At 33.4% G+C, this 13,302-nt stretch overlaps 2 protein-coding genes across 2 annotated transcripts; one reads left to right on the forward strand and one right to left on the reverse strand.

Annotated features, from left to right (window-relative positions):
• Nucleotides 1–1,881: 1,881 nt before the first annotated feature.
• LOC108913151 (39S ribosomal protein S30, mitochondrial) lies at nt 1,882–4,184 on the forward strand. Its single transcript, XM_018718636.2, has 4 exons — nt 1,882–2,460; nt 2,517–2,652; nt 2,708–3,005; nt 3,373–4,184. The coding sequence occupies exons 1-4, from the start codon at nt 2,030–2,032 to the stop codon at nt 4,143–4,145; spliced, it is 1,638 nt and encodes a 545-aa protein (XP_018574152.1). The 5' UTR covers nt 1,882–2,029; the 3' UTR covers nt 4,146–4,184.
• A 51-nt stretch (nt 4,185–4,235) lies between these two features.
• Nucleotides 4,236–12,035, reverse strand: LOC108913150 (luciferin 4-monooxygenase). Its single transcript, XM_018718635.2, has 10 exons — nt 11,717–12,035; nt 11,372–11,579; nt 10,980–11,156; nt 9,021–9,177; nt 8,787–8,967; nt 7,645–7,790; nt 7,460–7,586; nt 7,176–7,400; nt 6,957–7,122; nt 4,236–4,500 (listed from the first exon to the last, which is right to left on the reverse strand). The coding sequence occupies exons 1-10, from the start codon at nt 11,834–11,836 to the stop codon at nt 4,370–4,372; spliced, it is 1,638 nt and encodes a 545-aa protein (XP_018574151.1). The 5' UTR covers nt 11,837–12,035; the 3' UTR covers nt 4,236–4,369.
• Nucleotides 12,036–13,302: the final 1,267 nt, after the last annotated feature.

The raw sequence follows: 13,302 nt of genomic DNA on the forward strand, positions 1-13,302 counted from the left end.
CCCTCCCGCGCTAGCCTAAGGGCCACCTTAGCAAAGCGCATCCCAGGCTGCATAGCCGCACTACCCTACCCAACCATACCACACATAAACATGACACTACCCCCGGGGTTTACACAGACGAGCCGGCGAAGCAAGAAGAGCGCCAGAAGAAAGGGCCCTAGCCGGCGGGGCCCAGCCAGGACAAAAGGAGGTCCCACAAAGCGCCTACACCGGCCGCATTTGCGGTCGGGGTAGACGACGGATGGGGCCCACCTACGAAGGCTGTCCAGGCCTACACGAGATGAGGCAGGATAAAGAGGGATAATCCCCCTCGATCCCAAATCATTGAGGCCAATTTCTAGCCATGGAATAATGGCGGGGTTGACCAAATTTCAAAAAGTAGATAATATAATTCTACACGTACTAATTAGTGTGTATGCACAATTAAAGATTGAGAAATACGTCGGAACAGTTTTAAAATAATTATTTAAAACAGATTTTTTTATAACATTTCAAAACGACTGTGACGTCATAAGGGGCACCTTGTAGTGAAATTATGTGTAGATGATTGCGTAAAGGAAAAAAATTGGAGGAAGAAGATGCTCTGTCAACACTGTCTGTAGTGTCAGTCTGTCAGTAACAACATTGTCCCATAAAATATTTTCAAGTCTATGAGTTATTTTCCTTAATCTTGGAATTCCTTTATTAAGTAAAATTATTATTTCAGTCCACTTAGAATTAAAGCAGAATGTGTGAAACGGGATTTGTGAAAGCTACTTTGCAAATTTTACCGAAAATTGATATTTTTATGATCATGAATTGAATTTTCAAAAAGAGACGACCGTTTTAATATTGGCAAAATCAAAGGTATAAAAACAGTCAGGTAAGGATAAACATATTTGATGAATGATTTTATTGTGTTTATTTATAATATAAATAATAAATATAAATACCTATTTATTTACGGAAAATTATAGTGCAGTTCGGAAGTCTTATGGAGATTGGCTATGTGGAATGTGGAATGTGGAACAAAACACCACTTAAATTTTGTTGAATCCATTACAATCAGGAAATTAATAATAACTATCACAAATACTCTTTATTGATAGACTGCTTTCACTAGTGTCACTACTGTCACTTTTATTTAAAGAACAGAAAACAGGGCAACAAGGTTTGATGGACAATTTTGATATATTTTCTTCCTCAAAATTATGCAATAGGATCGCTACTACCTTCTTGCTCAATTGCCCCTTATGACGTCAGACTATTTTTTAAGTAACACAAAAATTCATAAATGATTTCTACCACTAATTTGGCATATATTTAAAATTTTACTATACAGGCAGTTTCTTTTATATAAAATCTTTGTATCAACAACAATTTGTATATGGTTTGTTTTTATAGTCAACAACCCTATTGACGAAAATTAGAACATGCTCTAATTCGTCAAGTACTTGATGAATAAATTAATGAAGTTATTTGACAGCTGATGTGGTGCATTACACTTGTCCAATTTCTTGGTGAAGCGACTTCATCAATTAATTGATCAATAAATTGTCAATGTAAAACAGCTTTTATGAGTGTTATGACAGTCTCTAAAAATAGCCAATTTGCCAAAGTTCATACACTCAGTCAATAAGATGTAAACCAAAAATTTATTTATCGACCTTTCGAACTTAAACAAATGTTGTAATTTATAATACTGTTTGAAATCTGACTGCCCAAACCAGATTTGTGAATATAATCTTTAGGAACCATTATATCAGCACGAAAAGCGTGACAAAGATTGTCGTCGTTTAGGTTGGCCATTAATTTGCGGTCGCCCAGTATATGCAGTTGTTAGTTGACGCAATCTAGTTTTTATTTACTATTATGGGAAGCAAGCAACAGGCAAGAGTGTAGAAGAAGAAGAAGAAAAATCATTACAAGATAACCTTACTTTTTATATGAGGATATTAAAGCACAATTATTTTAAACCTTGCATATAATAACAAAAGTGTTTACTTATATGGATGGAATACACATTTAAAATACGTATTCTGTCAAGAAAATGAGTGTAATTAGAATAAATAAAAATTTTACCCCAAAATTTGTGATTGTAAGGAGTTTGGCCAGCGCTGTAAGAAATGAAGAGGAATACACTGCAACCCCACAGTATCCTCCTATATTGGATTTGTCGTTCGAAAAGAGGCTAGAACGGAAAAAGGAGGCAATGCATGAGGAAATTAAAGCTGTTAAAACTGTGGAGGAAAAACAAATTAAGTTAAACATGCCCCGGTTTTATGGTTTTAAAAGTTATATGCTTAAGGAAGATTATGTGCCCTATAACAATTTACCTCTCATACAGCATGTAACAAAGACACATTTGATTGTTAACAATGATTTGCCGGAGTATTATAAAAGATTTTCTGTAGATGATTTAGTTGGTAATATAAAGTCGGAATTAGAAGAGGTTATTTTGATAGAACTTGAAGGGTATAAGTGAGTTGTAAATTATTTACTCTATTTCCAAGTAATCCCTTTCACAATTTTTTTAGAAGGATGAATGGTGTAGACAGCAATGCATCTGAAGTAGAGTTGGAAAATATTATTAGTACTTCTATTTGCAAACAGTTAAATAGATTAGCCATAAATAAAATATGCAAAAGTCATTCTCATTTATTAGATGTCCAGGTAACTCCAGTTTTATTATATAATTATGTTAGGATTAACAATTGTTTATTTTAAGATTGATACAGATCCCAGAATTGAATCTACTTGGTATGCTGGCGGTATGAATTCTCCAGACCATATCAAACGACTTCGCAAAGGTTTGGAGTGGATGAAAAAATATGTAGATGATCCCGTCGACCGATTAATGGTGTACCACGGTTTCCCAAGTTTAACTGTTCGGTCTCAATTACCATTAAAGACAATTGTTCCTTTTTCCGAAGCCGAAAATCCCGACTTAGTAGTACCGTTCTTCCAGTACGACCCTAGAGTTGTGGGCACAGAGACTGAACATAGGCACATGGCCAATGTACCTGGTAAATTTGAAATTACATAGAGTGTCCTGTTTATTCTTATTAAACTTTGTAAACCCCAAAGAATAATGTAAAAGAAAGTATACTAGGTGAAATTATAGTAGCATATCTTTTGAAGTTAATATTTTTAAATTTACTTCTGCCTTTTTCTGTGAGCAAAGAGCTTCTTTATCTTAATTTTTTGGGAAAAATATATATCTTAATTTCTAACTAGTATGCCTTTTTTGTATTATTCTTTGTAGAGGTTATATGTTGTATGTACTATCCTCACTATTTTTCCACGAACATATTCTCCAGGTTTTTTTAAGTACAGATGTTACACCTCTGCATGTATAAATAACTACAGTATTTCTAATTTTTTTTTTTTTAGGCTTTTGGCCAGGAGATTCTCACCGATTTGGTCTCATATCATATCACAAGAGGGGTCATATGTTAACCAGACAACAGAGTTACGGGGACCCCGAGGACGACAAAGAAGCCTTACACAGACAAGGCATTTTGGCGTCGTTTGGTTGGTTAAGTGCCCAAGCCAATCTGTTAGGATTTACGACATTTAACGATATTACTTATCCACTTATTACACAGACGGTTATTACAAATGGCAAATTGTGGTCGTTTTATGCTTACCAGATGAACACGATGCTTTTGCACTCGAAATATAGGAAGGAGAACCCCAAAACGAATATTTGTTGGGGAACTGAGGAATTGCAGTTGTATCAGGAGATACAGGATGGGAAGATCATCGGATTGAATGAAGATGTTTTTAAATTACTTCTGAAATTTTACGTTAATGCGCCAGAAAGTAGATTGGGGATTAATTTAACGCCGTATTTGAGTTCAGAGGAGAAAGTATCCGCCGATTATGAAGACGATGAAAAACGAGAATGGCTAGAAAGAGAATATAAAAATCTTTCGTCACATCGTCCTCCTCATAAGGAACTGGACGAAATTTACAGTTGGGAAAAAATTTACAAGATTGATAATAAAACGAGATTTATGGATAAAAAGTTGAGACCGTTTGAACTGTTCATTCATCCACACAAGAGAAGGTTGGATGAGAGGAATCCGAGATATATCCCAAGGAAATTTAGACCAGACTTACCCAGGTGGAAGGGGCGGTATGCAAAGGACTTTTTCCCTTAGATTTTATTCAAAAAAGATGTTAATAAATCATAAACTTTATGTTTTTTTTCTTTTGTATCCCTTCCTTTGTATAGAAGGATAACGTAATAATTCACAATTCTTTACTCATTTAATAATTACTGGCACATTGAAAAACGGCTTTGTCTTTAAAATTAATTTAACAAGCATTTACAACATTGAAAGAAGCTAAAAACATATTTAAAATAGTTTTAGAAAGCCACCATTTAAAGCTTTGACTTCATTTTAACAGCCTGTTCTCGGAGCACTCTTCTCAAAATTTTTCCAGTTGGGTTTTTGGGAATTTCTTTTAGAAATATCACCCCTCCCCTCAGTTGCTTTTGTGGGGATACACTATCTGTAAAAAATATCAATTGAAAAGAAACTTAATAAAATATATATTTTAGGTTCCTTTGGGTATTTTGCCAACTGTGAAAAAAAATTTACAGTTAAACTGCTGTGTCAAAAGGATCAGTTGAGGGTTGTTTTTATGAAACTATTTTAGCATAAAATGTTGACACTGAAGAAGAAGACAAATGAAAAATATGCCTTACTATTTCAAACTTTGTTTCAAAATTCTGTTCAATTTCAAAACTATTGGCTGGCATTTTTTTTTAAATAAATTTGATTGTTTAAATTTGGTTTGTTCATCTGCTTCTATAGCTAAATGTTTCATATGATAGTGGTTATAAGGCCAATGCTGATATTTAAAGTATAACACTTTTTGCGGTTGTAATGTCGTTTAATATCAAGATTTCACGTAAATGTCTAAAAATACAGGCAGAAAACAAGAAATGTCCACAGGTTTCACATCATTGTGATTCCGTGTATTCTTACCACTCTCACTGTGTATGCTTAGATTCAGTGTAAAAAGCAGTTGCTTTTGGTTGTTGACAATATTCAAAATTGTATACTTATATATCCAATGCCCCTCATCTCCCGATCTTCCCCCACTACTCGACCGCGTACGCGTGCTTTGCCGTTTTTGAGCAGGTTTGGAAGAATTTTTCACCTATTTTGCATTATTTTATTGGAAAATTACAATATACGTTTTATAGTATTATACTTCTACTTTTAAAATCCGGCTGAAAAATTAAAATCGAACCACCTCTAACGCATCCAGATACTTTGCAAAATAGTGCTCCAAAAAATTCAAATTGCAATTGTGCAAACTAATGGTCCGACAGCGGCTGCTTTGTGCACACTTAAAGTACATATAATTTACTACTTTTGTGCACAGGGTCAGCTCTACAACTTAAAATGGCGGAGTAATGAATTTTTAAAAAAACGCAAAATTTTCCGATTTTTCCGGGTTTTCTTCATTTCTAATTATCAGATTGGATCGATCGACCTCTCGTTTTATTCGTATTTCGATTCTCTTCTATTGTCTTTTTATAGTATTCAGACTGCTTCTTTAGGTTAGGTTTTATAAGCAAAAAACTAAAAAAAAAAACGTTTTTTTGTATAAAAATGTTTATAAAAAATTAAATAATGGTATATTGGAGTAGGAAACATATAAGTATATATCTACAGACTATCTTTTATATGATGGCACAGTCCGTTTGCTACTAGTATTTTTGTCCAAAACAAAACCTCTATTCGTTGGCCTATAGCAGAATTTCACCTGCCCTCGTTTTCGGGCTGCTCCTACAGGCCTAGCCCAATTCTCTTGAGAAGACTGTTCAATTCTAGCATTCTACCTTATATTTTTTTCCACACTAGAGATGGGCTAAACTGCTCTTTTTGTGGAGCAATGACAACAACTGGAAACTGAGCAGTGAAAAATAGCTGCTAAATGCACATTTATCCTTCCAAAGCGTTTTTTAAAAATCGAGTCGATACCTTTAAAACTATTTGAAATAATTAATAAAAATAAATGAAAAATTAAAATTTAAACACTCGGTATCTCGGAAACGAAGCATATTTTGACCAAACATTTCTATGAACTTTCTTTCACAAAATAACTTCGGTAATCATTCCCTAAAATATTTAGCACTTATTTACAAACATCCTGTACAGCTACTTTTTCTATGAGAACGAAAATCCTGTTCTTGTTGAATAAAAAATCTTCCTCAAGTTTTTAAAAATTATTTTAAATACATATAATCTGACAAACTACTTGCACTGAAAACTCTTTTGGAAGAAGTAACCTTCCACGAATTAACTTTTTCTTTTTATGTCATTGTAATTGTCTCCAATCTGCCATTCTGTCTGCATAAACAAGATTCTGTTTACAGAAGCCAGACTGGAATCTTTTAAAAACAGTATAACAGTACCTGGCTAAATAAATTATTGGAAAGTCATTTTTATTTATAATTCGTGTTCGTCGACAACAAAGCAAGGAGCAAGGACAACACATTACAATTTTCATGGCGAGAATACACAAAATTATTTTATCGGATTAAGAAGTAGTAAAAATTGTATTTATTTAGTGCAGGGGTATATTTAATGATTCATATCATGGGGCAAAATACCCAAACAACCAGAAAATAAAATGAACTATGCTGCAACTAAATAAGAAAAGACAAAGGGCATATCAATCGTCCAGGCGTTGAGTAAGCACTAAGGTAAGTGCTGAAATTAACAAACAAGAAACAAATAAGATCCACTTCTTATTTGTGGAAGGGCGAAATGGGCGGTGACTATTATACGCCTTCATTATAGCCATCTTTCTCTATCGCACGGATTTCTATGACTTACTTTATTGCTTTCACGTAACGGCCGATGAACCATGGGGACTTTCCGACCTTGTAGTGATTATAGTTCAATGCTTGCACGGTTGAATGCGCCCTATAAATTATCACACATATTTACCTGCCACAAACTTTTCAATTTCCTTTTCAGTTATATTCTTGCCAGCTTTTTTCACAACGAACGCCAGCGGCAACTCCCCTGCTTCTTCATTCGGTAGTCCGATCACAGCGGCATCCTGCACTGAAGGGTGAGTCAGAAGCAGAGCTTCTAGTTCGGCTGGTGCTACCTACAAATCATTCCTTACTTTTGGAAATCCGCAAATACTAGTACTGCAAATACCTGGAATGCTTTATATTTGATTAATTCTTTGATCCTGTCGACAATGAAAAAGTATCCGTCGTTATCGTAATAAGCTACATCTCCGGTATGCAGCCACCCATCCATGTCGATTGTGTTACGAGTCGCCTCTAGGTCTCCAACATAGCCTTTCATTATTAAAACACCTTTGAAGCACAGTTCTCCCTCCTCGTAAGGACCCAGAGCCTTGCCTTCTTCACTTATAACCTAAAAAAGTTGTTACAAATTGAACATTTGAACTGTAATTACAATATTACTAATTGCACCTTGGCCATCATTCCCGGAACAACTTTGCCACAAGATCCAATTTTCGCTTCTCCATACGGAGTAGCTAGGACTCCCAAAGTGGTTTCGGTCATGCCGTAAGCTTGTGACACATGATTTATTTTGAATCTGCGAATTGAGCATTGTTTTTAATATTATCTTTCACAATGAGTTGTCTTTTAATTACTTGTCTTTCAAATCTCGCTCCATATCTTTTCCCATAGGAGCAGCCCCACTACGCATTTCCTTGATGAACGACAGATCGTATTGTTTGGCTAAGGGATGTTTCAGTAAAAATAAGTAAATTGGCGGCGGGACTATTAATCGGGAAACCTAAAATTGTCACAAACTTTGTACTTAGTTAAAGTTTCCCAAATTTGCAGATCTTGAAATGGTTGTCACGAATCTCGTATAACATTCCACTTCAACCAGGAGACTTTAAATTGTCTTTGATCAGTTGCATATTTCTGGTAGTAAATAATAATTTATTTTTTGATAAAACGTTTGTTTACAATAAAATCAATATTACTTTCCAACATTTTTTTTTCAATAACAGGAATTGCAAAAAAAAAACTACTGGAAGAAATTCTAAAAAAATATTTTAAGTATAGTCAAAATTTTATGTAATGGTCGAAAGAAATTTATTTCCAAATATTGAAAATAATATTAAAATTAGGTTAGAATTTTGTATATTGCCTTCTAATAACTTCTGTAAGTAAAACTTCTGTTTTCATAAAATTTTAGTATAGTCTAACACAAGGTGTAACCTTAAGTGGGAGGGTCAGTATTTTAGGAGTAATAGCACAGCAAATAAAACAATTAATTGTTTTATATGCTGTGGTAATAGTATGTCTCCCAAAATGCTAATTTGAAATATATTCATTTTTTAATCAAATAATTAGCTGAGTTCTGACTTTACACTTAAATACTTTCACTGGGCAGCTCCTGAACTCGGTTGTTTGCACGCTTGTCGGTATTTTTTGTTGTTACCTTTTTAAACCAACTGTATGAAACTAACGGTGAGGCGGAGAACAAAACCGCAATAGAAAATAGTTCTATAAAACCAGATTACTTTAATTTAGGTGAGCTACACAATATCAATCCTCCTGATATGACGACTCCAGGATATTAGACGACCGAATAAGGAAGATAATATTTGACAACAATGCATGATGAATATAATTTGAGAAAACAAATTTATAATATGTGTTTTTAAAGGCCAGTGGTAGCCACTATATAAATATGGCCCTCCATTTAAAAATACACCCTGTATAAAATAATTCTAGGAGTTCATATGTCCAATATAGTGTTGTTAATTCTAAAGCATACCTTGTATTTTACTAAGACATCCAGGAATAATTTTGGCTTAAATCTGCTTAATACTATCATCCTTTTGCCTCTTATAATATTTAGGAACATCATCATAAAACCGAATGAATGGAAGAATGGCGTAAGTCCAATCAATGCGTCACTAACGTCTTCGGCAAAGACTATCTCAGTAAATAATGTCCTGAAAAAAACAGATTGTAACTACAGAGTTCTTCTAATGTTTCAGTTGCTTACCGAGCTACATCTATGTATGCTGTCATGTTATCCTGAGTGCACATAACGCCTTTCGGTAAACCCGTTGTTCCAGATGAGCACAAAATTGTTGCCACAGTTTCTTTTAGGTCTACCGGGGTGGCGTTGAATGATTCATCTATAGCTTCGGCCTCACAACCTTAAATTAATATTGATAAGTTGAATATCTAAAGAATAGTTAAAAATATTTGACGTAAAGGACAAACATTTCGATAATAGAAGAATGAAAATTATTAACATTTTTTGAGTATAAACAAATTGGGAAATTAGTTTAATTTTCAGGGTCCTAAAACAATTAACTATTGAATAAAAATAATGGGGAATTTTTTTGAATAGTCCCAAATGGTAGACCGTGTAAATCCGTGTGATAGATAAGGCATTTGAAGAATGTGATTGCATTAGCATCTCATTTTAGAGAAATTATTAAATATAGAAGGACAATAGATATATCCAGTTTGGTAAAAATTATATTATTATAAATTTATACTCGCCTCGGTTGGTACGTTTTTATATATGCTAAAGTATGTATTTAGCAATTTTGCCATATTGGTATAAGGTATATGCAAAATCAGTGATACGACTAAATCTACCAATAGAACATTACTGAAAAATGAGATGCAGGCTATAGAAATGACTGTTATAAGCATTAGTAAAATCACTGTTGTTCTTATCACTGTCATTGTCACTAATGCTATCACTTCAGGCTCACAATTGTTCTTCTTATCCGATGCTGTGTCGTCTATTCCAGTTGTGGGTTTTTCCAGTAAGTTATTCACTAGTATAGTTATTTATTCGATATTTGAGAAACTGAAGAAAGAGGGAAGGGAAGAGAGAACTTGTATCTGGGAGTAATTTTGTTTAATCAGTTGGTATTTCTTCTGGACAGACCTTAGGAGCATGTGCGTTCATAATTCATGGTTACTATTTTCTCAGCCACTTGTAAAAAAACCTTACTACCCTCTTTATGGAGAATATTGGTGTTTTTGCATTCTGGATTCCCAAAATCTCTTCAGCATACTACAATTTCATCCTTTTCTATGAACAATCTTTTTCAAATTTGTTTTAAATAACGAAAGTTTATTTCATGCATAATACACAGCAAAACTCTTTGTGATAATCTTCTCTTCTCTGATAACAGAATTTTCTTTGTTGGAAGTTCGTTTTTAAGATAAAATGCCAATTTCAATTTTTTTCCTACCATGTGCTTCTCTTTTTTGTGTTCTGACAGACACTTCTGTTAAAGAACTGTACATCTTATACTCAAAGTTAAATTGTTTATCATAGAACATTTTTGTGTGATTGGTTAAATATGTTCATTTACGACTACTATATTAACAGACTGATCACTAACATTCACACATGATTCCACTTTTGGATACATACTAGAATAACTAAAATGTGAGAATAATGTTTTTCTCACTTGCACGAATATGACGCAAAAGTAAATACCTAAATTGGAAATTGACCAGTTGTGAAATGAAACTATGCAGTGCTGGTCATTTTCTTTTTGTACACGATAAGTAACGATAAAAAATTGTGTAATAATAGAACGTTCCAAGTACGTGTGCGAAGGTTGAATATATTATTGATACATTATGCGAAATTGACGGCACAACACGATTTGTATGTAGAGAATACACAAAATTATTCGATTTGATTGAGAACTTGTAAAAATTGTGGTTTGATTTATTTATAAAACTTACTAGCTACTATTTTAGAACTCTGGTATATTCACATAATTATCTTATATAGGGTATCCACCTCTTAAATTGTCATAATAATATTTTCAAGATAGTTAGTATAATAAAAATTAAAGCCAGAATTGACCTTCATAATTACCATACAAAGCTCGATACAAAGGTATACAACAGAGACTTATAAAATTCTCAAAATTCATATTATGAACACTTATAAAAGATTACAAAATATAAGATACAATACCTTCCATCAACTCTTGGTACATTATCACATTTTTGTGTTTAGATTTTTCCTTTCCAAACAAGACTAATTTTTTTATGTAAGGATGTTCTGGCAAAATTCCCACCATTTTCTCGATAGTTCTTGGGGAGCAAAAAATTACCTTTGGTTTGGACAAACTAAGTACATGTTTTAATTCACCTAGAAATTAAATATTTACATATATTTTTATAAATTGCAAAAATAACACAAACGCACAAACTAAATAGTTACTAATGTAAATAAAAACATTATCTCATTAGCAACAATTGAACTTGAGCACTTTTTGATAAGTGAGGTGATGTTTACAAAGGTCAAGTTTAGAAATTAATAATTTTTTTGTTGAAGTTTTAATTGAAATTGTTTTAAATACTTACGGGCTGTATAATCAGGGTTTAAAGGTGCAAAGGTAGCCCCAACTAGAAATGTGGCTGATGGAACAATGCAGAATTCAAGCCTGTTCTCACTATTTATTGAAATACTGTCACCTATCGTTATACCTTCATTTTTAAACCATTTTGTTAGTCTTACAGCTCTTTTTAATAATAGTCCTGCAGTGAGTTCTTCGTTTGTCTCACCGTCAACCTTAAAAAAAAATAGCAAAATCTGTCTCTTAATGAAACCAAAATGTATATACCTACTTAAGCCGTTGCTCATATTTTTTCTTTAGAAACATTCTTTTGTATATCATGCTTTTATTCTGCTATATTAAATATATTTACCTGTAATATGTTGTCCTCATAAGCTTTCAAGGTTAGTAATAAGAGTTCACCAAGAGATACGTCGATGAGTCTTTCGAGTTCTGGACCTACGATAATGTTTTCCATTTTCTCTCGACTCATTGTGTATGAAATATTTATATAAGCGCACGACTTATTTCACTAGTTGATTCACACTTGATAATAACGCATATACTTAATTATATTTATATAATTATAAATATATAATTATATATAAACAGATAATTACTAACTTTGAAGTACAGAATTAGACTGGACACATGCGAATAGTTTATAAACTTTGATCCATGACTGCGTGTTTTATCAATAATGACAATCTAATCAGTATTTATTTTAATAAATTACGTTTTTCCATTCCCTTTTCAAATTATGATCACGACATAACCTCAATCCTCAATAACTTCAATTCTGACATTTTGGCATTGACAGTTGCATCCATGGAGACTATAAGGGGTTTACGAGAAATATATCTGACCAACTGATCCGAGCGCTACTTGCTCTGGTCAGAGTGCTCTGTTAAATTGACTATTTTCGTAAGCTCTTAGGAAGCCGATCTAATCTAACCTCTATCTTATTACTATTTAAATACAAATGTTTAGTACATACATGTACATACAAATGTTTAGTAGTAAAGTGGTACATGTATGATGTACCACTTCGGTAATATGTTCATCTACATCTACCATATTTAAATTATTATCTGCCATATTGCCATATTTGATATTTTCTTCGACAAGATAATTAAACACAACAATGTTAACAACAGTCAACAAAACAATAAAAAAATATTTCTTTATGACATAACCCCTGACATAACCCATGGAGACTATACACAAACATCTGTTTTTAATTTTTTTAACGTTTTTACCAATAAACATAAACAACACGCATGCGCCAATTTCAGATCATTCTTTAATCTAGTGATGGGCATAATCGACCAATTTTGATAATCGAGTACTTCTAATAATCGAGTGATCACTCGAGATACGAGATATTGGTCGTTTTCATCCCAGCGGCGCACAAATATGTTTGTATTAGTCATATTACTTATAAGCGTAGCTAAAAAAAAAAAGCCCACGCACTTCAAAACGTAACCACTTTTTCGTTTTATTCTAAAGAAAAGGTTACGCAATCAGTGACTTCACTCGAGTGGTGGGAGTAAACATCTCGAGATATCTCGAGTTATCTCAATAATCGAGTACCACTCGATTTTTCACTCGAAATCTCCCATCACTACTTTAATCTGACAAATGAACAAGGGCGACTAGAGCGCTCAGATTTTCTATATCTGAGCATTGAGGTTGCATTTTCGTAATGGGATCGAATGATCAGAGTGAATATTCATAAGGCATATTCTTGATCCGACCACTCCGATACAATTATCGTAAACCCCTATTGTCTCCCTGAGGGGCTTTCGTTTTGACAAATATTGTACCTATTAGCAACTAATATCAGCTCAGAGTAACTCTAAGTTGATATTAGCTACTAATAGTTACTATTTTTGCCAAATCGAAAGGCCCTCTGGTTGCATCCCTGGTTGCATCTATCTAGTGATGGGAATAATCGAA

Source organism: Anoplophora glabripennis, unplaced genomic scaffold (assembly GCF_000390285.2).
Source record: "Anoplophora glabripennis isolate ALB-LARVAE unplaced genomic scaffold, Agla_2.0 scaffold478, whole genome shotgun sequence".
Classification (NCBI taxonomy): Eukaryota; Metazoa; Arthropoda; class Insecta; order Coleoptera; family Cerambycidae; genus Anoplophora; species Anoplophora glabripennis.